General features: G+C 45.4%; 1 protein-coding gene across 1 annotated transcript in view; it reads left to right on the top strand.

Annotated features, from left to right (window-relative positions):
- The first annotated feature begins 1,628 nt into the window (after positions 1–1,628).
- cfap44 (cilia and flagella associated protein 44) overlaps positions 1,629–24,769 on the top strand; it is a 224,494-nt gene continuing 201,353 nt past the window's right edge. The window contains exons 1-4 of the mRNA XM_078559546.1: positions 1,629–1,745; positions 8,709–8,871; positions 9,228–9,390; positions 22,517–22,619. Coding sequence (XP_078415672.1) covers positions 8,765–8,871; positions 9,228–9,390; positions 22,517–22,619 — 373 coding nt within the window. The 5' untranslated portion in view covers positions 1,629–1,745; positions 8,709–8,764. The remainder of the gene's footprint in view (positions 1,746–8,708; positions 8,872–9,227; positions 9,391–22,516; positions 22,620–24,769) is intronic.

Below are 24,769 nucleotides of genomic sequence, written 5' to 3'. Positions count from 1 at the left end.
ACTGCGTGGGAGGGAGAGAGACGGGGGAGGGAGAGAGTGACTGCGTGGGAGGGAGAGAGTGACGGCGTGGGAGGGAGAGAGTGACTGCGTGGGAGGGAGAGAGTGACTGCGTGGGAGGGAGAGAGTGACGGCGTGGGAGGGAGAGAGTGACGGCGTGGGAGGGAGAGAGTGACGGCGTGGGAGGGAGAGAGTGACTGCGTGGGAGGGAGAGAGTGACGGCGTGGGAGGGAGAGAGTGACGGCGTGGGAGGGAGAGAGTGACGGCGTGGGAGGGAGAGAGTGACGGCGTGGGAGGGAGAGAGTGACGGCGTGGGATGGAGAGCATGACGGCGTGGGAGGGAGAGAGTGACGGCGTGGGATGGAGAGCATGACGGCGTGGGAGGGAGAGAGTGACGGCGTGAGAGGGAGAGCAGTGACGGCGTGGGAGGGAGAGAGTGACGGCGTGAGAGGGAGGACGGCGTGAGAGGGAGAGAGTGAAGGTTTGGGAGGGAGAGAGTGACGGCGTGAGAGGGAGAGAGTGACGGCGTGGGAGGGAGAGAGTGACGGCGTGGGAGGGAGAGTGTGACGGCGTGGGAGGGAGAGCGTGACGGCGTGGGAGGGAGAGCGTGACGGCGTGAGAGGGAGAGCGTGACGGCGTGGGATGGAGAGCGTGACGGCGTGGGAGGGAGAGAGTGACGGTGTGAGAGGCAGAGAGTGACGGCGTGGGAGGGAGAGCGTGACGGCGTGAGAGGGGGAGCGTGACGGCGTGAGAGGGGGAGCGTGACGGCGTGGGAGGGAGAGCGTGACGGCGTGAGAGGGAGAGAGTGACGGCGTGAGAGGGAGAGAGTGACGGCGTGGGAGGGAGAGCGTGACGGCGTGGGAGGGAGAGCGTGACGGCGTGGGAGGTAGAGCGTGACGGCGTGGGAGGGAGAGAGTGACGGTGTGAGAGGCAGAGAGTGACGGCGTGGGAGGGAGAGCGTGACGGTGTGAGAGGCAGAGAGTGACGGCGTGGGAGGGAGAGCGTGAAGGCGTGAGAGGGAGAGCGTGACGGCGTGGGAGGGAGAGAGTGACGGTGTGAGAGGGAGAGAGTGACGGCGTGGGATGGAGAGAGTGACGGCGTGAGAGGGAGAGCGTGACGGCGTGAGAGGGAGAGAGTGACGGCGTGGGAGGGAGAGAGTGACAGGGAGTGGGAGAGAAAGCGAACGTGGAAGAGCGAGAGAGAAAACGAACGTGGTAGAGAGAGAGAATGCGATCCTGGGGGAATGAGAGAGAGAGAGATTGAGAGAGAGAGAGATCTCCTGTGAGAGAGAGTGTGCATGTGTCATTGTGAAAGAGAGTGTGAGAGTTTGAGAGAGTGAGTGTGCGAGAGAATGGGTCTGTGGGAGTGCGAGATTGAGGGTGGGAGAGGTAGAGAGAGAGTGTCCGAGTGTGTGAGTGAGAGAGAGATTTCTTGTGTATGAGATGGAGCGTGTTTCTGAGAGAGAGGGTTTGTGTGTGTAAGATGGAGTGAGGGAGGTAGATGTTAGAATGGGTGGAGCAGAAGTTGTGTGTGCGTGTATGTGTGTATATGTAATTTAGTAGATGATGTCCTTTGTTGATTCTTACAACATATTAAATATTCCCTACTTTTCTGTTTGTCAAAATAACAAGAGGAAAAAGAAGAGGATGCAACCACTGAGAATCTTGCTTCTGATGATTTTGATTATGAGCAGCAAGGTGAAAATGATGTGCAAGGAGATGAAACAACAGTGCCACCTGAAGAAGGAGGTGAAAAACCATTACCATTGTGTCTGTCTTTTAAGATTTCTTATCATGTTTCATTCCAGGTGGCTGTAAACTTCTATTTCATTCTTCTCAACACAATTTTAAAAGCCTCATTCTTGTTTTCAAATCTCTCCTTGGCCTTTCCCCTCCCTATCTCTGTTCGGGCCTCTGGAGCATCCCTGATTTTGATTGCTCTACCCTTGGTGGCCATGCTTCAGGTGCTTGGGTCCCAAACTCTGGAAATCCCTCCCTAAACATCTCCAACTCTCTCTCTTCCTTTAAGGTGCTCATTAATACACACCTCTTCAACCAAACTTAAGGTCAGCTGTCCTAATACTGCCTCTCTGAAGCCCCCATAGTTGTTACCAAGTTTGTATGTCAGCCTGCAAATAAGGATGGTGGCTTTTTGATGGATGGAGGCAACCATGGTATGGTGGATGTGGCTCACCCTGCTATCCTATCTTTCATTCAGCGCCATGGAAAGCAGGCAAAGTGTGACTGGCGTGCTTCTGAAATGCTATCAAACATCACAGTTAGTTAAACACTCACATGGTGGTGCCTTTGGAGGGGCAGCCCCGGTTTCTATCCCAGGAAAAGAAGCTTCCTGGTGCACTTAGGATCTATGAAAAGTGTGTTGATGTTGGTTTGGAAATGTGACTATTCAGGTCCTGGCAAGTGAATACAGTCTGACCTGCCAGGTGTACTTTCATTGGTCATCCACATCTCTCAGAGATAAAGAAATTGCTGTTGGGAAACTCAATGGTATCAGTGATAGTGGTGGTGTGTTACTGTTCAGTCAAGGAGTCTAGTAGACATGGAGCGGATGTTTCCACTTGTGGGGCATTCTAGAACGAGAGGCCATAGTTTTAGGCTAAGGGGTGGTAGATTTAAATCAGAGATGTGGAGGAATTATTTTTCTCCAAGAGTCGTGAATCTGTGGAATCCACTACCTCAGAGTGCAGTAGATGCTGGGACGCTGAATAAATTTAAGGAGGAGATAGACAGATTTTTAATTAGTAACGGGTTGAAAGGTTATGGAAAGAGGGTGGGAAATTGGAGTTGAGGCCGAAATGAGATTGTACTGAATGGCGGGGCTGAATTGCCTACTCCTGCTCCTAGTTCTTATGAGTCCAAATTACTGTGGCAACATGTACTCATAAATGTATGTTGTAGTCTGGAGCTGTGGATAGTGATGGCAAAGTCTCCAATTTTCTTTCCATCACATGGCTGACCAGGCATCTCCTGCTCTTACTGCCTGCCATTGATATGTATTGGAAGAATTTGCAGGTTGATAGTCAACCTGTCTGGCCACATTATGAATGCACCTTCCTTGTCCATCAAGTCCTGGGGTGGGACTTGAACCTGGAGCTTCTGACTCAGAGGCAGGGACACTACCCACAGTGCCACAGTAATAGCGTTCCTAGTGTTTTTGGAAGAATGGAAACAATAGGTAGAATTTTAATGGACATAAGGAAGTGGGCACAGGTGTGGGTGCAAGGTGAAATCCTGCAGTGTTGTCAGGTCAGGAACCTGACATCATCCCACCCTTTTCCATGTTTCACCGGGGGGTGGGGCTCTGAAGTGAGGTACATAAAAACATCAGGACATAAGAAATAGGAGCAGGACTAGGCCATTTGGCTTCTTGAGCCCGCTCTGCTAGTCAGCAAGATCAAGGCTGACCTGATTGTGGCCTCAACTCCACTTTTCTGCCTGCCCCCCTCCCCTCCCCTCCCCATTACTCCTGACTCCCCTGTAGATTAAAAATCTGTCTAACTCAACCTTGAATATAATCAATAAGAAATTTAAACAACGTGATTGGAATGCCTTGATAATTCTGTACAACTTCAATACTTATTTGCAATGTACATACAGCCTGAGGGATTTTACCCAAGTTTCAACCCCTCAGTGCTCTATGGCTAAAGGCCTTTCCCCATTGTGCTTCTGCGATGGCTGCCGCAAATTTTAGTGCGACCCTCAGCATGTAGTCCTGGACCTTGGAATGTGCTAGTCTGCAACGCTTGATCATAGACAACTCTACACTGGAAGACCAGCAAATTTCAGGCAGACCATAGAGCATCTTTCATCCGCGTTGACGGTCCTCCAGCACAACCTGATGTTTATCTTGCTGTGCCTCCCTGGGAACAGCCCTTAGAGCACAGAGTCGTGCATTACAATTCAGCCCAGGATGAACCTTGACAAAAACTACTACATCTCTCTCCTGACCTTCCTGCTCCCGTGCAATGTTGCCAATGGGGAAAGGTGGCAGATAGCCCTCCTGCCTCAAACAAAAACAAAAAGTGCTGGAAAAACTCAGCAGGTCTGGCAGCATCTGTGGAAAGACAGAGTTAACGTTTCGAGTGCGTATGACTTCTTCAGAGCCCTTCTGCCTGCTTGAACTTCAACTGAGTCACTTATGTGGCCAATGAAGAGTCTCTTCTAGCCTCTCCTGACATTTTACTAGCTGGGGAGCAAGGGCTTCAACCACTTAGGGGGACCACAAAGTAAACCCTGGACGTCTCATGCACTGTTGTGGGAAGTCATCCTTTTTCGGCCCTCTTTGGCCCATGAAGGGACCACCTGGTGGCAATCTGTCTCACATCTAGCTTCACCTCCCCCCTCCCCACAACATTGGTGCCGTCTGCCCTCGCTGTCTGAGCACCTCCCCCCCCCCCGCCACCGACCAACTCACATCACCAGAACTTGCCTGATTGACCCCTGCACCCCTCTCAGAACTCACTAACTGAGTTTTGAGGGTGCAGGTCAATCAATGTGTACTTTTCCTCTAGGTATATCTCCGGCAGTGGCCAACGCTCCTGATGGTGCTGCTGAGGCTGCCTGCCACATTGCCGGTGTTCTGATTTGACTGGCAGTTTTGGGAGTGTACAGCTGTCCTTAATAGGATGGCTGGCCTGGCAGCAGCCACCTAATTGGTCTTCTGGCCCTGATGGTGGCACCCTTACCACCTCGGCAAAATCCTGGCCTAATAGTTAAATGTTGCTACTTCATTTTTTTTTTAAGATTGCGGACTCAAGGTATTCCAGCTAGTAGATTAACACAATTGAAAACAAACAAACTAGAGTTTAGAAAGGTCATTGCATGGGGTAGGGGGTGCTGGTTAGGAAATGTTAGAATCTGCTTTGTTATAATTCCTAATCAAACTATTTTTAGCTTTGAGTCGTCATCCATTTAAGTTGTTCATACCGAGACCTCGATAAGCTAGAATAGGTTTGAATATCACACTTTGACTGTCAGAATGGGGGAAGCCCAATGGATAAGTAGCCAGGATGTCTCCTGTTCTTTTGTATCATAGAAACAGCCATTATATCGTAGCCTGGTGATTTGTATGGCGGAATCTCATTTTCTTACACATTGCTGAGTATCAGATAACATAACTTGATGTCATAGGAGGAAGTTCTGGACTTTAATGGAAGGGATAGGTACAGTTTCCCTAGAACAGTGAGGGCCATTCCGGGGAGAGCTCACGGACGGTCAGAAGAAAAACACCTCTAGAGGTCACACCTGATCACCTTGGGTATGCAAGGGACTAGGAGGTCTAAGTTCATTTTGTAACCATAATAATTACTGTATTGCTGAAAAGTGAAAAATGCTGTTGAAGTTTTTTGTCTTGCTATCATCAGGATAGATTTGCAAGAATGCCAAATCTCAAAGGGAACAACAATTTATAATGCATGAGAAATGGGTGCTGATTGGTTGGCAAGTGGACTCAGATTGGTGGATTGCCATAGAGAATGTACCAGGGAACAGTTAACTCCCAAGCTTTAAATTCAAACCAGGCAATGTGTCTCTGAATGGTCAAGTCATTGCTTTGGGGAATGAACTAGGGAATGGCTGTCCCCCAAGCTTTTGTTTAGTTGAAAAAGTCACAATGCATGGGCATGTCCTTTTTTTTTCGCAAAGGACAGGGCCCTGTGTGTGAATATATGTAGCTTCTAGCACACGTAAGTGAGCCACACTGCGAACCTGACTGATAATCTTAAATTGGTTGTTAGCGTCATTCTTAGCACAATTGGGATTGTTTAGTAAGTGTTGTCCAATTGCGGAATTGCACCTAATGCTGGACACTATGTCCTGAGTTTTGCAAGCATGGGCTGGTTGAGTACAGTCAGTGCTTTGCCTGTTGTGAGCAGCTTAAGGGGCGTACTGTGTGATACGACCCATCAGTCATTGCGATGTACACCCTACATACCTAGTATCACACTGGCACTGAAATTCATACATCACATTACTCATTGTGTGCTAGACAGAATATCTTTGTGGCTTGACGGCAGAATCCTGTTAATGGAGAATACACTTGTGTTGCTACTGCAGAGTAGCAACATGAAACAGCGAGCACTACCTGTTGCTCAAATTTATGAGACACCTTACCCTTCCAGGGTAATCTGAGGTAGTCTGGGCACTTCCAGGACCAAAAGTCGCAGCCTTATATACACACACACACACACACATTTCTATCCTTTGCAAACAAAAAGAACATGTCCACGCATTGAGCCTTTTTCAACTAAACAAAAGCTTGTGGGATAGCCATTCCCTGGTTCATTCCCCATGGCAATGCCTTAACTAATCAGAGTCAACTTGCCTGGTTTGAATTTAAACAAAAGCTTGGTAGTTAACTGTTCTCTGGTGTATTCTCTATTGAAATGTCTCCACCAATCAGAGTCCACTTGCCAACCAATCAGTGCTCTCTCATCGTGCAATATGAATTGTTGTTCCCTTTGAAATTTGGTATTCTTGCACCTGCCCTAATGAGTGCAAGATGAAAAGCTTCGACAGTGTGTCTCTTCAGCAATTCTCAAGTTCTGTACTACCAAACGACTATTAATAATTACTGTATTTTTGTGTCTGAGTAGTAAGCTTGCATCTGGACAATATACTTAAGTTTGAAGCCCAAGGAATCATTTAACCAACCATGGGAGAGTTCCTTACACCAGGACACCCGGAGACAAGATGCTCATGCTTTGACACAGTTAAACATCCATGGCAAAGCCCACTCCTGCAGCAATTCGGCTCCTGACCTGCTACAAGTCTCACTGTTTTGGTTGGGACTATGATTTGAAAATTCCACCCAATAACTTTATTTTGTTCTATATCAGGAACATGTGCTCATTATTCGATAGACGGCTCGGCTATGTAAGTGGAAGTGTGCATTTAGGAAATGAAATTGCAATACCTGTATATGAGCATTACTTGCAGAAGGACTTTTTAAAAATTCATTTACGGGATGTGGGTTAGCTGGCTGGGCCAGCAATTGTTGCCCATCCCTGGTTGCCTTTGAGAAGGTGGTGGTGAGCTGCCTTCTTGAACCACTGCAGTCCATGTGGTGTAGGTACACCCACAGTGCTATTAGGAAGGGAGTTCCAGGATTTTGACCGGGCGACAGTGAAGGAATGGTGATACATTTCCAAGTCAGGATGGTGAATGACTTGTAGGGGAACTTCCAGGTGGTGGCGTTCCCATGTGTCTGCTGCCCTTCTCCTTCTAGATGGTAGTGATTGTGGGTTTGGAAGGTGCTGTCAAAGGAGCCTTGGTGAATCCCTGCAGTGCATCTTGTAGATGGTGTACACAGCTCCTGCTGTGTGTCGGTGGAGGAGGGAGCGAATATTTGTGGATGTGGTGCCAATCAAGCGGGCTGCTTTGACCTGGACGGTGTTAAGCTTCTTGAGTCTCGTGGGAGCTGCACTCATCCAGGCAAATGGGGAGTATTCCATCACATTCCTGACTTGTGCCTTGTAGATGGTGGATGGGCTTTGGGGAGTCAGGAGGTAAGTTACTCATTGCAGGATTCCTAGCCTCTGACCTGCTATTGTAGCCACAATGTTTATATGTCTAGTCCAGTTCAGTTTCTGGCCAATGGTAACCCCCAGGATGGTGATAGTGGGGGATTCAGTGATGGTAATGTCATTGAATATCAAGGGGCGATGGTTGGATTCTCTCTTGTTGGAGATGGTCTTTGCCTGACACCTGTGTGGCACAATTGTTACTTGCCACTTGTCAGCCCAAGCCTGGATATTGTCCAGGTCTGCTGCATTTGGACATTGACTGCTTCAGTATCTGAGGAGTCGCGAATGGTGCTGAACATTGTGCAATCATCAGCGAACATCCCCACTTCTGACCTTATGATGGAAGGAAGGTCATTGATGAAGCAGCTGAAGATGGTTGGGCTGAGCCACTACCCTGAGGAACTCCTGCAGGGATGTCCTGGAGCTGAGATGACTGACCTCCAACAACCACAACCATCTTCCTTTGTGCTAGGTATGACTCCAACCAGTGGAGAGTTTTCCTCCTGATTCCCATTGACTTCAGTTTTGCTAGGGCTCCTTGCTGCCACACTTGGTCAAATGCTGCCTTGATGTCAAGGCCAGTCCACTCCTATGTCACCTTGGGAGTTCAGCTCTTTTGTCCATGTTTGAACCAGGGCTGTAATGAGGTTAGGAGCTGAGTGGCCCTGGTGGAACCCAAACTGGGTATCAGTGAGCAGGTTATTACTAAGCAAGTGCCGCTTAATAGCATTGTCGATGACCCCTTCCATTACCTTACTGATGATCGAGAGTAGACTGATGGGACAGTAATAGGCTGGGTTGGATTTGTCCTGCTTTTTGTGCAATATTCCACATAGCTGGGTGGATGCCAGTGTTGTAGTGTACTGGAACAGCTTGGCTACGGGCGCAGCAAGTTCTGGTGGCCAGACCAGGTAAAGATGACCGATTTCCTTCCCTAAAGGACATTAGTGAACCAGATGGGTTTTTACAACAATCGACTATGGTTTCATGGTCATCATCAGACTTTTAATTCCATATTTTTTTTTCATGAAATTTGAATTCCACCATCCTCCATGGCAGGATTCGAACGCAGGTCCCAAAAGTATTACCCTGGGTCTCTGGAATACTAGTCTAGCAACAATACGCCATCACCTCCCCACAAACTAAACATGTGTTGCTTTGACTACAGAGCAACTTGCAGAGGAGGTGGAGAGGGACACAGACGAGGAATTAAGCAAAAAGGAAATGGAAAATACCCTCTCAGATGACTTCTTCTATGACTATGAGGATGTATACTTCAAACCGTTCATCACACCAGACTCAGAAATTCCAGAAGATCTGCTCACCTTTTTGTATCCTTCATTAAAACAGCAAAACTGCTTTACTTTCTGCATAAACATTTGCTGTAAGAACATTGTATCCTACTGTATAGTAATTATAATTTATTTTCCAAATTAATCTGAGTATACAGTAAATTTAATTTATTGCTGAATTTATCTCTGTACAGTAAATTAATTTTTTCAGAAATGAAACCGTGTACAGTAAATTCTGTCATTTCCCAAATTAATCTGTGCGTAAATCTTTGCCAAATTAATGTCAGTGCACAGTAAATTTAATTGATAGTTTGATTAGTTGAACATATTACAGTTTGTTTTCCAACTTCTGCCCTCCTTTGACTCTTGTCTTGCTTGACCATTTTTGACCCCAGATATTCTTTTGGTTACGATTGCACTCAACGTGTGAATATTCAACTCATAGATGAGCAAACTATAATGTTTGTGGCTGGTAACCTGGTAATCCTAATGAATATTAAGACCAAGGTGCAAAGGCACGTTCGAAGCAGCTCTGGAGGGGGCATTGGCATTGTGATGGTATGTTAGAGGGTCATCTATGGCTCAGTTGGGAGTGCTCTTGCTTCTGAGTCACAAGGTTCCAGTTCAAATCCCAGTCCAGGACCTGAGCATGAGATCAAGGCTGACTCTCCAGTGCAGTACTGAGGAAGTGTTGTGCTGTCAGAGGTGCTGTCTTTGGATCAGACATTAAGCTGAGGTGCCATCTGCCTGCTGGGGTGGATGGTTAGATTCCATGGCACTATTTTGAAGAAGTGCAGAGCAGTGATCTCTGGTGCCCTGGCCAATATTTATCCCTCAATCAACACCACAACAAACACAATTTCTGGTCATTATCACATTGCTGTTTGTGGGAGTTTGCTCACACAACTGTCTGCCATGTTTCCTACGTTACAACAGTGACTACACTTCAAAAGTGCTTCATTGGCTGTAAAGTGATTTGACATGACCACTGATGGTGAAAAGTGCTATGTAAATGCAAGCCTTTCCTTTTTTTTGTCTCACTCCACCATTGCATTTCCAAAACACTATAAATAAAACAATAGCAATAATAGTACACTATAACCTCTCCAGTCTGGAATGCTTGGGACCAAGTCATTTATGGATTTCTGAATTTTCTGGATTACAGAATAACTTTAGAATGTTTAACTGCAGGTGTGTGAACTGGAAAACACCATGGATATAAATATTTACCTGAGACATAAAACAGTGATAAAATATCGTAAAGCAGTGAGGAAAAATTGTTTTACTGATCCAAATACTGAATCTTCCATGTTTCCACACCCAAAGAACTGTGCTAAAATGGAGAGAGATTGCAGAACTCTGCAGTACAGAGGGATCTGGGTGTCCTGGTACATGAATCACAAAACATTAGCATGCAGGTACAGCAAGTGATTAGGAAGGCAAATGGAATGTTGTCATTTATTGCAAGGAAATGGAATGTAAAAAGGAAATTTTGCTACAGTTGTACAGAGCGTTGGTGAGACCAGATGTGGAGTTCTGTGCACGGGTTTGGTCTCCTTATTTACGAAAGAATATAATTGCATTCGAAATAGTTCAGAGAAGGTTCACTCAGTTGACCCCATGGGATGAAGGGGTTGTCTCTTATGGGGATAGGTGGGACAGGCTGGGCGTGTATCCATTGGAGTTTAGAAGAATGAGAGGTGATCTTATTGAAAGATATAAGATTCTAAGGGGATTTAAGAGGGTAGTTGCTGAAAGTATGTCTCTCCTTTTTGGAGAATCTAGAACCAGGGGTCACAGTTTAAGAATAAGGGGTCTACCATTTCAGATGGATATGAGGAGAATTTTTTTCTCTGACAGTCGTTAGTCTGTGGAATTCTCTTCCCCAGAGAGCATAGGAGGCTGGGTCATTGAATATTTTTAGGGCTGAGTTGGATAGATTCTTGACTGACAAAGATTGAAAGGTGCACAGGAAAGTAGAGGCCACAATCGGCTCAGCTGTGACATTCTCAAATGGAGGCTCGAGGGGCTTAATGGCCTTCTCCTCCTCCAAAATGTGTCTGTCCGGGGCCTAAATCTTGCAGTCCCCAGATCGTTAGATATGCCTGTGAAGTTTGAACTTTCGATGGCCCTGCTACCCGGGAGCCTCCGAAAAAACTTCTGATTCTGAGTTAGAAACTTTGGACAGATGTCACTTACTTAACTGGATAGTTACCCAGGAAATATTGGACAGAAAAACCCTAGTCTAACTGTGGGGTGACTACACAACTGATACAGCAACTCATCCCTTGAGCTCCTGACCCGACCTGACTAGCCCCACCACCTGACTCAACCTGACCCCCTGATCTGACCTGACTTGCCCCATCCATCTGACTCCCCCAGACCCGATATGACTAGCCCCCACCACCTATTTCTGTCCCTGACCCCTGACTCCCCTGTTATGATCTGTCTAGCTCCCCTGATCCCCCAACTCCCCTGACTTGATCTGATTAGCACCCACCCTGACCCAACTCACCCCCAATCTGACCTGGCTAACCCTCACCCTGACCCGACCAGATCTGACTAGCATCCCCAACCCCTACTGATTCCCTGACCTGATCTGATTAGCCCCCATCCACCTGACTCCCCCAACCCAAACCCACATCCCCCTGACTCCCGCCTCTAACTCCCCGTGACTCCCCCAGACCCCTGAACCCCAACTCCAGCCTCATCCCCCCAACTCCCCCCAACCCAACCTGACTAGTCCCTGACCTGACACCCCTCCCGATCTGATCCAACTAACTACCTCACCCACTTGCCACCCCACCCACCTGCCACCATACTCACTTAGCCATTTTCCTCACCCACATATCACTTACACATCATTCACTCACACATTGAGAAGTCTGGGGACCTTGAAACACTCAACAGAATATGACAGCTAGAGCCATAAAAATGGAGTGTGGCTCCTGCACTGATTTACTTTGCTGCTCTCTGTGAGGATTCCTGCGCTGAGAGGGTTCTTCTGCTTCATGGTTTGGAAGTCGGACCCTTTTCAACATATGCAGGTAAGTGGGTGGTTTTATGGCTGATCAGCGTTGGACACTGGGGTTCCGACTCTGATCAGAAGTTTTGGGTCCCTTTGTTCGTCAAATGATACCAGTGACGTTGAAAGGATGCTTGTGTCTGCTAAAAAAAATTCTTGCTAACTAGTGTTTCCTGGCTTCGGATTTCTGGATAGTGCAAAATGCTTCATTTATAAACATATAGCCAGTTTGGTCATAACTGCTGTTGAAATAGGTGAAAGTACTTGTTTAGTTAGAGCTGAGATCACTAAATAATACTGGTGTTTTTACGGTGCTTTATCACTTTGGAATATTAAATACTTAATTTGATTCATTTTAGTCTAATGAGATAATGAAGTCTTTTAAACTTGTAGCATTCAGAGATTTGAGCACCTAATCTAGTTGACACTCCCAAGGCAGTACCAAGGGTCTGTTGCACTGTTCGAGGTGCCATCTTTCAGATGAGGTATTAAACTAATGGTCTCCCAGTCCACTCCCTACCTCCCCGCCATAAAAAAAGCCACCAGCCATCTCAGGTAGACATAAATGTTCCCATGGCACTATATCAAAGAAAAGCAGGGGAATTCTCCCAGTACCATGACAATATTTATTCCTCAATTATTAACACCTTTGAGAAAACAGATTAGCTGCTGATTTATCTTATTTCTGTTTATTGCATCTTGTTCACAAATTTGCTACCGCTTTTCCTTACATCACAACAGTAACTGCACTTTCCAGGTAGTTCTTGGTTGTGAAGCACTTTGGGAGATAGTCAGGACATGAAAGGACCTGCTTTTGGACAGAGCACACATGCTAATAATGACATTTCCTCTTAAGCAAAACCCATCCTGATACCTTTCTATCCCCTACTCTAGTGCTATCTGTCTCTCCCATTCCTCTGAGCACCTTGCTATTCCTCTCTCGTATTATCTCCTGGTTCCCACATCCCTGCCTTTCCCAATAACACTAGCAAATCGCCCCACGGGGAAATTGGTCTCAGCTCTGTTTAGGTGCAACCCATCCGACCTGTTCAGGTCCCATCTTCCCTAGATCTGTTCCTAATGTGTCAGACATTTAAAGCCCTCCCTCTTGCACTACCTCCAGCCACACATTTGTTTCATCTTGAGTTCAGGTATTGAGGGTTTGTCTGTTGTCCTAAAAATATCAATGTAGGCTGTTACACCTGGGCAGGACCAGGACTGATGTCCTAGGGGGAACATTTGCTAGAGTGGTTTGGGAGGGTTTAAACTAAAATGGCAGGGGGATGGGAACCTATGCAAGGAGTCAGAGGAAGGGGAACCAAAGACAAGAACAAAAGACAGAAAGTGGAATAAGAAAAGTGATAGTCAGAGAAATCAAGAGCAAGAATCAAACAGGGCCTCAATGAAAAATAGTGGGAATGGGACAGGTAATGTTAAAAAGACAAGCCTTAAGGCTTTGTGCCTTAACATGAGGAGCATTCGCAATAAAGTGGATGAATTAACCGCGCAAATAGATGTAAACAGGTATGATATAGTCCGGATTACGGAGACATGGCTGCAGGGTGACCAGGGATGGGAACTGAAGATCCAGGGGTATTCAGTATTTAGGAAGAACAGACAAAAAGGAAAAGGCGGTGGAGTTGCATTGCTGGTTAAAGAGGAAATTAACGCAATAGTGAGGAAAGATATTAGCTCCGACAATGTGGAATCTGTATGGGTAGAGCTGAGAAACACTAAGGGGCAAAAAACATTAGTGGGGGTTGTATATCGACCCCCAAGCTGTAGTGGTGATGTTGGGAATGGCATTAAACAGGAAATTAGAGATGCTTGTAATAAAGGAACATCTGTAATTATGGGTGACTTTAATATGCATGTAGATTGGGCAAATCAAATTAGCAACAATACTGTGCAGGAGGAATTCCTGGAGTGTATACAGGATGTTTTTCTGGACCAATACGTTGAAGAACCAATGAGAGAACAGGCCATCCTCGACTGGGTATTGTGTAACGAGAAAGGAATAATTGGCAATCTAGTTGTGTGAGGCCCCTTGGGGATGAGCAACCATAATATGATAGAATTCTTCATCAAGATGGAGAGTGATATAGTTGATTCTGAGACTTGGGCCCTGAATCTTAATAAAGGAAACTACGATGGTATGAGGCGCGAGTTGGCTATGATGGATTGGGAAACGTTACTTAAAGGGATGACAGTGGCTAGGCAATGGCAAACATTCAAAGAGCGCATGGGTGAACTGCAACAATTGTTTATTTGTGTCTGGCATAAAAGTAAAACAGGAAAGGTGGCCAAACCATGGCTTACAAGGGAAATTAGAGATAGTATTAGATGCAAGGAAGAGGCATACAAATTGGCCAGAAAAAACAACAGACCTGAGGATTGGGAGCAGTTTAGAATTCAGCAAAGGTGGACCAAGGGATTGATTAAGAAGGGGAAAATAAAGTACGAGAGTAAGCTTGCAGGGAACATAAAAACTGACTGTACAATTTTCTATAGGTATGTAAAGAGAAAAATATTGGTGAAGACAAATGTAGGTCCTTTACAGTCAGAAACAGGGGAATTTATAATGGGGAACAAAGAAATGGCTGACCAACTAAATACATACTTTGGTTCTGTCTTCGCAAAGGAGGACACAAATAACATACCAGAAATGTTGGGGAACACAGGGTTTAGTGAGAGGGAGGAACTGAAAGAAATCAGTATTAGTAGGGAAATGGTGTTGGGAAAATTGATGGGATTGAAGGCCGATAAATCCTTGGGGCCTGATAATCTACATCCCAGAGTACTTAAGGAAGTGGCCCTGGAAATAGTGGATGCATTGGTGGTCATCTTCCAAGATTCTATAGACTCTGGAACAGTTCCTACAGATTGGAGGGTAGTTAATATAACCCCACTATTTAAAAATGGAGGCAGAGAAAAAACAGGGAATTATAGACCAGTCAGCTTGACGTCGGTAGTGGGGAAAATTCTAGAGTCCATTATAAAAGATTTAATAGCTGAGCATGTGGAAAACAGTGGCAGAATCAGACAGAGTCAGCATGGATTTATGAAAGGGAAATCATGCTTGACAAATCTACTGGAATTTTTCGAGGATGTAACTAGTAGAGTTGATGAGGGGGAGCCAGTGGATGTGGTTTATTTGGACTTTCAGAAAGCTTTTGACAAAGTCCCACATAAGAGATTGGCATGCAAAATTAAAGCGCATGGGATTGGGGGTAGTGTATTGAGATGGATCGAAAACTGGTTGGCAGACAGGAAACAAAGAGAACAAAGAACAAAGAAAAGTACAGCACAGGAACAGGCCCTTTGGCCCGCCAAGTCTGCGCCGATCATTTTGCACTTCTGGGGTCCGTGTCCCTGTATTCCCATCCTATTCACATCCTATTCATCTATTTGTCAAGCTGCCTCCTAAACACCACTATCTCAGTACCTGCTTCCACCACCTCCTCTAGCAGCAAATTCCAAACACTCACTATTCTCTGTGTAAAAAACTTGCCTCGCACATCTCCTCTAAAGTTTTCTCCTCTCACCTTAAATCTATGCCCCTTAGCAATTGACTCTTCCACCCTGGGAAAAAGCTTCTGACTATCTACTCTGTCCATGCCACTCATACTTTTGTAAACTTCTTTCAAGTTGCCCCTCAATCTCCGTTGCTCTAGTGAGAACAATCCGAGTTTCTCCAACCTCTCCTCATAGCTAATAACCTCCAGACCAGGCAGCGTCCTGGTAAACCTCTGCATCCTCTCCAATGCCTCCATATCCTTCTGGTAATGTGGCAACCAGAATTGCACGCAATATTCCAAGTGTGGCCTAACCAAGGTTCTATACAGCTGCAGCATGACTTCCCAGCTTTTATACTCGATACCCTTGCTGATGAAGGCAAGCATGCCATATGCCTTCCTGACTACCTTATCCACCTGCGTTGCCACTTTCAGTGACCTGTGGACCTGTACACCCAGATCCCTCTGCCCGTCGATGCACTTAAGGGTTCTGCCATTTACTGTATAATTCCTACCTGTATTAGACCTTCCAAAATGCATTACCTCGCATTTGTCCAGATTAAACTCCACCTGCCATTTCTCCGCCCAAGTCTCCAACCGATCTATATCCCATTGTATCCTTTGACAATCCTCTTCACTATCTGCAACTCCTCCAACGTTAGTGTCGTCTGCAAACTTACTAATTAGCCCAGTTACATTTTCCTCCAAGTCATTTATGTATACTACAAACAGCAAAGGCCCCAGCACTGATCCCTGCGGAACACCACTAGTCACAGCTCTCCATTCAGAAAAGCACCCTTCCACTGCTAGCCTCTGTCTTCTATGACCAAGCCAATTTTGTATCCATCTTGCCAGATGTAGGAATAAACGGGTCTTTTTCCAAATGGCAGGCAGTGACTAGTGGGGTACCGCAGGGATCGGTGCTGGGACCCCAGTTATTCACAGTGTATATTAATGATTTAGATGAGGGAATTAAATGTAATATCTCCAAATTTGCAGATGACACAAAGCTGGGTGGGAGGGTGAGCTGTGAGGAGGATGCAGAGATGCTTCAGTATGATTTGGACAAGCTGAGTGAGTGGGCAAATGCATGGCAGATGCAGTATAATGTGGATAAATGTGAGGTTATCCATTTTGGTAGCAAAAACAGGAAGGCAGATTATTATCTGAATGGCTATAAATTGAGAGAGGGGAATGTTCAACGAGACCTGGGTGTCCTTGTACACCAGTCGCTGAAGGTAAGCATGCAGGTGCAGCAGGCGGTAAAGAAGGCAAATGGTATGTTGGCCTTCATAGCGAGAGGATTCGAGTACAGGAATAGGGATGTCTTGCTGCAATTGTACAGGGCCTTGGTGAGACCACATCTGTAATATTGTGTGCAGTTTTGGTCTCCTTATCTGAGGAAGGATGTTCTTGCTATAGAGGGAGTGCAGCGAAGGTTTACTCGACTGATTCCTGGGATGGCGGGACTGACATATGAGGAGAGATTGAGTCAGTTAGGATTATATTTGCTGGAGTTCAGAAGAATGAGGGGGGCTCTCATAGAAACCTATAAAATTCTAACAGAACTAAACAGGGTAGATGCAGGAAGGATGTTCCCGATGGTGGGGGAGTCTAGAACCAGGGGTCACAGTCTGAGGATATGGGGTAGACCATTTAGGACTGAGATGAGGAGAGATTTCTTCACCCAGAGAGTGGTGAGCCTGTGGAATTCATTACCACAGAAAGTAGTTGAGACCAAAAAATTGTATGTTTTCAAGAAGGAGTTAGATATAGCTCTTGGGGTGAAAGGAATCAAAGGGAATGGGGAGAAAGTGGGAGCAGGCTATTGAGTTGGATGATCAGCCATCATCATAATGAATGGCGGAGCAGGCTCGAAGAGCCGAATGCCCTACTCCTGTTCCTAGTTTCTATGTTTCTATGTTATTAATTAGAAGCATTCCTGTTTATTTACAGATATATGTACATCTCAGTGCTTTACATGAGGTACTACTTGTGCTTTCCTCCTGTTCTCAGTTACTTAACATGTGACATTGCATCACAATTACATCAGTTACATCAATATCAGGTGCACCTGATGTTAACCCTTTACTCTGCATCTCCCCCATAAGTCTTTATGCCAACCATATATATCCTTCTACAGCCCCTCCTAAAGTCTTAGACTTCACAGGGTTAGTCTCTGAGGTACTTTGACCAATCTCCCTGATCTGGTCCTGATTTCATTTCGAGGTTAAGGACAAACTGTACTCTCTTTTCGTTCGATAGACGTGTCTTCCACCTGGGTGTTTGTAGAGTTTCTGTTTGTTTCTGGTTCCTTGTCTTCATCCGGATCTAAATAGTATGCCCAAGGTTCCACTGATTTCCTGCTCAATGATATCAAGGCTCTTGGGTTCCTTCTGATATTTCCCTGGTCTGTCTCAATTCTATAAGATCTTGGCTGTGGAGATCTTTCTATTACAATTCCGTCTTTCAGTTGATCTTGTCTCCACAATTTCACCCCAGGCTGTAGCACTTTCAAGTCTCTTGCTCTGTACCTGAAGTTGTAATTACGAGCTTGACTGTCTCTTCGTTGATCCTGTTATGACGTGGAAGATAATGTGTGCCAGGCAGATCAAATCCACAAGGGAAACTTGATATCGCTATCACAACGGTTTTGCAATTTGTATTTATTTTGACATACATGCATGAATTCAGAAGTAATAAGTCCACCAAAACCTTCAGAGATTTTTTAAAAACTAAATTAAAATATTTATTAACAAAAGAAAAGATGACAAACACATACATAAGATTCCAGTTATTTAATACTGTAGTAAGTACTAAAATTCCTATCTAACCTGACTCCCAAATACACCCCCTTATAAGGCAACAGTCCAAACTAGACTTTAAAGTAAAAAACAGGACAGCGCAATTATCACCTTTAAGGGCTGGATACCGCGGACTCACACAGACATGGCTGGAGGCTGTTTTGCAAGCTTCTGCTAGATATCTCAGGGCCGCTCTCAACATAGCCTTTCATTCTCCCTTATATATGTTTTCTCTCTTTTTAATCTGTAAATTCCATTGTCCCATATATCTTTAAAAATATACTTTCCCATATAAAACTTTTCATGGTGCTAATATTGTCAGTAAACCACTGGGAAAAATAAACACACTGTTTGGCCTAGCTTCTGGCTAGGTGTAAACATCCATCTATCTCTTCGAAATTCAAACTGTCCCGACTTATCTAAAAATGCAAATTCTCCTCACACCTTACATTCTAAGACTTCAGCCATGTTTACGTATTTAGCATTTCAAACCTAGCTTCTTTTCATGAGTCAAAGCCCCCTGACCAGCTGTCTCTAATTCAATTAAATTCCACAGACATTAATCTTCTTTTACAATAAATCCCGATAATATTATGAAAATTATTATACTTTCATGACATTCCTCACATTTTCTAACTTTCTCACGATCATCTGAAGTAATGTTAGGTTGTAGTGTTTGTTGTAGAACTGGAAGCTGTGTTCACAGCCGTCTTCCCACCAATTGTTCTGATGGCAAGAGCCAGTTTTTTAATGGTGAGATTATATTATTAAGAAGAGCTAAGTTAATACCTTCGTTCTTTTTCATTAATTCCTTGATTGTTCAAACTTTCTGCTTCTCCGTTTGATTGGGATGTCTAGACAAACTAGTCTCATGCATGAACCCACATTCTTGTACAGAGTTATGGAATAATTCATTCGTAAACTGAGGACCGTTGTCTGACACCACTATATCTGGGATGCCATGTGTTGAGAATATTCTTTCAATAACGCAATGACTGTCTCGGCATTGATGTTGTGTACTCTGATCGCTTTAAACCATCTGGAGTAGTAATCAATGATGATGACGAAAGCTTTTCCTTTAAACTCTAATAAATCCATTCTTAAGTGTCCCATGCCCACGTAGGAAAGGTGGATGGTACAAGTAGTTCTCTCTGCTGCTGGCTATGCACTACACGCTAAGGCCATTTGTGATTAACTCTTCAATGGAACGACTGATGCCTGGGCACCCAACTTACTGTGAGGCTCTTGCTCTGCATTTTGCTATTCCCAAGTGACCTTGGTGGATTTTCTGTAGAGTGTCTACACAAAGTGATTTTGGGATAACTAACCTGTCATTGAAAGCTAAGAGCTCATCAATGATGGTAAGATGTTTCCTTTGCTCAAAATATTGGTGAAGAACAGGATTATTTGGAGTGTACTCTGACCATCCGTTCTGGTAATTCTCTTTTATTTTCATGCACTCATCCTCCTGCTGTTATGCTAGCTTAGTCTTTTGTAGTCTTTCCTCAGTGGCTGGTAAGTATTTTGTGATGAGTGAAGTATATGCTTCCACTTCATCAATAAAATTAAAATTTTCCAGTGTAATGTAACTGCAGTCGTCTGGTACATTCCCTGGATGCACTCAGTAACTGAATTGTATCTCACGAGTCTCAGTCGATAACTTTGAATTCCCGGCGGCAGTTTTGCAATTTCTTTTTGGTTAAGGAGAGTGACCTTTGGAATATCTCAGGTACTGAAGTAATTCCAAATGGTAACCTGTTAAAACAATAACAACCAAATGGAATGATAGGGTAGTTAACAACCTTGATTTATTGTCTAGAGGCAACTGCCAGAAGGCGCTTCTAGCATCCAATTTTGTAAAAAGGGTGTTTTTTGGTAGGACTTTCATCCACTGATGCCATCTGTTGGATCTCATGTTCGACTGACTTGTTTAATTGAGTCAAGTCTACATAGATCCTGGATTCATGTCAGTGGCCACAGAAATGCCCCAGCTATTATTCTCCTATCACGATGCCCCCCTGTATAGCTGAGCCACCTCCGGTTCCGTGGACTTCACTTCACTCTGGCTGCACTCCCCAGATGATGCAGCACTTTCATCAGTATTCAGAACTGAATATAGGTTGGAGTATGAGATGCACTACCTGCCAGTTTCTTCTTGATTGCCTGGTGGTCCTCTCTCCCTGCATAATGTAAAGCTCTGGGGTGACCACAACTATTAATGTGAAACTCTCAATCACACTTATATGTGGCAGTGATTCCATCTGCAACTCGAGTTCTGAAACCTGGAGCTTGAGCTGCTGCAGCTGATGATGCTTCCTTCATATATGTTTATCTAGGACATGGGAAGCATTTTGGAGTTCCCAAATGGAACAGGACGTGCCCTCCAGGGGCCAAAACTGCCCTGTCATTCCTCTAGCTATTAGGCTTTTAGGTATTACAACTTACGACTTAAAAAAAGATTCAGCAGTGATTCACTTCTCTTTTGTTGATGGTGCACTGATTATGACATAATTAGTTTACAAGAAATGCCCATGTGACCCAAAGTTGCCATGGGAATGATAATTAAGAAACCAAGGGCAAAAAGAAAGCCAATTGCAGTCATGTTGGTGCTTTCTCAGTCTGTGTTTTCTATTTGGCAGTTCAAAACACATAGATTTAGACGAGAATAAACAAGTTCTGTCCGAATGGAACAGTTTTCTTGTTTGGCAGTTTCCGAACAGGTCCTGGTGCTGAAGCAGACCTTTGAGAATAGAGCAGAGGCGGTCTGCAGTATAGTGATCCAGGTCTGTTTCACAGTGATCCTGACCTGTTTCACACTTCTCCCAGTGTGCTTCACACCGACCTGCTTCACAGGGACCCCAACCTGCTTCATGGTGATATAAAAGCAAAATACTGCAGATGCTAGAAATCAGAAATAAAAACAGAAAGTGCTGGAAACATTCAGCAGATCAGGCAGCATCCGTGCAGAGAGAAACAGAGTTAATCATAGAATCATAGAAAGCTTATGGCACAGAAAGAGGCCACTTGGCCCATCATGTCCGTGCCAGCCAAAAAATTCAAAAAACTTTATGTTTCGAGTCGACCATGACAATTCTTCAGAACTACCTCACGGTGATCCCAACCTGCTCACAGTGATCCTGATCTGCTTCACGGTGAACCCAACCTGCTTCACAGTGATCCCGGTCTGCTTCACGGTGATCCCGGTCTGCTTCACGGTGATCCCAGTCTGCTTCACGGTGATCCCGGTCTGCTTCATGGTGACTCTGGTCTGCTTCACAGTGATCGTGACCTGGCTCACAGTGAATCCCGCTTCTCTTCAGGGTGACCCCGCCCTGGCTCGCGGTGATGCTGACCCTCTTCATGGTGATCCCAACCTGGTTCACAGTGATGCTAACAGAAAACAGATAAGAATGCTGAATCAAAAAGCAAAATATTGCAGATGCTGTAAATCTGAAATAAAGAGACTGCTGGAAATACTCAGCAGGTTAGGTAGCATCTGTGTAGAAAGAAACAGAGTTATGTTTCAGGTTGATGACCTTTCATCAGAAATGTTCTATCTGTGGGCGATTAAAAATTCAGCTTACTGCATGTAAAGCCACAGGATATTGTCTAATATACTTGTTTGTGAGATCTTAATACTTTGATGGTAATACATCTTCCTCCACAGGATGATGCTGTCACCTCTAAAACACTGTGGCTGGAATTTTCCCAGCTCAAATCAGGACAGAATGGAGATGGGCTGGCAAACAAAATGGCCACCGAGCAGTCAGAGGTCCCACCTCCATTTCCACCCTTTACCAGATTTAAGGTAATTGGCAAAGGAAGTAATGGTGACATGAGGAAAAACCTTTTGACGCAGCGAGTGGTGAGGATCTGAAATGCCCTGCCTGAGAGTGTGATGGAGGCAGGTTCAATCGTGGCATTCACAAGGGAGTATGAATGTTATCTGAAAAGAAAAAATATGCAGGGCTGCGAGAAAAAGCAGGGGGAAGGGCAGCAGCTGAATTTCTCCTGCAGAGGGCCAGCACTGGTGAATGGCCTCCTTCTGTGCTCTGACCATTCTATGATTGTTCAATATATAATTGGATAATCAAATGGGAGAGGGATGACCCTTGATGGTCTGAATGATTTTTTCTAATGTTCTACATTCTGTGCACAGCTTGAATAGGCTCTTGTACAAGCAACATCCTGTCTGAGTACAAGGCTCTTGCTTTGCTGTGCTGGAAAGGAACAGAAAGGAAAACTTAAAAAATAACTCTCTACAAAAGCAGTCGCTTGGCAGGTACTTTTATTCACTCAATTTATGCAGCTAATTCCTATTTTATTGTCCACTTCTATAGGTTCATCCAAGCGGAAACTATTTTGCTGTAGGTGAAAAGGGCATTATGCCCAACATAATTATCTATGAATATCCTTCCCTGAAACCGTACAGAATCATGCGAGGTGAGTGCCATCCTGCGAGGCCAATTCTGGTCATTTTCACATCCTTGTGTTTTATCGGTCCACCTTCGGCAGCCTTGTCTATAGCTGCCTAGTCTCAAAGCTCTAGAATTCCCTCCCTAAACATCTCCCCCTCTCCACCTCTCCCTCCCTCTTTAAGTAATTCCTTTCATCATATTTCCTAATATCTCCTTAGCTAGTTTGTGTCGAATTTTGTCAAATATCATTCCTGTGAAGCATCTTGGGACATTTTACTTTGTTAAAGGTGCTATTAAAACACATGCTGTTGTTGTTCAGCTTGGTAAAACCACAAGGTTCGGGGACAGGGGATAGGAAGGAAGCTTCTGAGCTTCACATTCTCCTGACACCGTAGACAAATATACACTATAGTCACTGGTGGCTCCACACCCTGCACTGTACCTCACCGTGCTGTCCTATCGCCATATTTCACTGTGTTGTTCTATCACCATAACGCACGTATTGCCCTATCACTGTAACTCACTGTACTGCCCTATCACCGTAACTCACTGTACTGTCCTATCACCATAACACACTGTATTGCCCTATCACTATAACTCACTGTGTTATCCTGTCACCATAACTCACTGTGCTGTCCTATCACCATAACTCACTGCGCTGTCCTATCACCATAACTCACTTTGTTGCCCTATAACCTTAACTCACCCTGCTGCCCTATCACCATAACTCACTGCGCTGCCCTATCAGCATAACTCACCCTGCTGCCCTATCACCATAACTCACTGTGCTGCCCTATCACCTTAACTCACCCTGCTGCCTTATCACCATAACTCACTGCGCTGCCCTATCACCTTAACTCACCCTGCTGCCCTATCACCATAACTCACCCTGCTGCCTTATCACCTTAACTCACCCTGCTGCCTTATCACCATAACTCACCCTGCTGCCTTATCACCATAACTCACCCTGCTGCCTTATCACCATAACTCACTGCGCTGCCCTTTCACCATAACTCACCCTGCTGCCCTATCACCATAACTCACTGCGCTGCCCTATCACCTTAACTCACCCTGCTGCCCTATCACCATAACTCACTGCGCTGCCCTATCACCTTAACTCACCCTGCTGCCTTATCACCATAACTCACTGCGCTGCCCTATCACCATAACTCACCCTGCTGCCCTATCACCATAACTCACTGCGCTGCCCTATCACCTTAACTCACCCTGCTGCCTTATCACCATAACTCACTGCGCTGCCCTATCACCGTAACTCACCCTGCTGCCCTATCACCATAACTCACCCTGCTGCCCTATCACCATAACTCACCCTGCTGCCCTATCACCGTAACTCACTGTACTGCCCTATCACCATAATTCACCCTGCTGCCCTATCACCATAATTCACCCTGCTGCCCTATCACCATAACTCACCCTGCTGCCCTATCACCGTAACTCACTGTACTGCCCTATCACCATAATTCACCCTGCTGCCCTATCACCATAATTCACCCTGCTGTCCTATCACCATAACTCACCCTGCTGCCCTATCACCATAACTCACCCTGCTGCCCTATCACCATAACTCACCCTGCTGCCCTATCACCATAACTCACCCTGCTGCCCTATCACCATAACTCACCCTGCTGCCCTATCACCATAATTCACCCTGCTGCCTTATCACCATAACTCACCCTGCTGCCTTATCACCATAACTCACTGCGCTGCCCTATCACTATAACTCACCCTGCTGCCCTATCACCATAACTCACTGCGCTGCCCTATCACCATAACTCACCCTGCTGCCCTATCACCATAACTCACTGTGTTGCCCTATCACCATAACTCACTGTGTTGCCCTATCACCATAACTCTCTGTGTTGCCCTATCACCATAACTCACCCTGCTGCGCTATCACCATAATTCACCCTGCTGCCCTATCACCATAATTCACCCTGCTGCCCTATCACCATAATTCACTGTGCTGCCCTATCACCTTAACTCACTGCGCTGCCCTATCACCTTAACTCACCCTGCTGCCCTATCACCTTAACTCACCCTGCTGCCCTATCACTATAACTCACCCTGCTGCCTTATCACTATAACTCACCCTGCTGCCTTATCACCATAACTCACCCTGCTGCCTTATCACCATAACTCACTGCGCTGCCCTAT

Source organism: Cetorhinus maximus, chromosome 16, assembly GCF_964194155.1.
Source record: "Cetorhinus maximus chromosome 16, sCetMax3.hap1.1, whole genome shotgun sequence".
In the NCBI taxonomy this organism is placed as follows: domain Eukaryota; kingdom Metazoa; phylum Chordata; class Chondrichthyes; order Lamniformes; family Cetorhinidae; genus Cetorhinus; species Cetorhinus maximus.
Note: the sequence above shows the minus strand (reverse complement) of the source record. Positions and strands in the feature narration are given on the sequence as shown.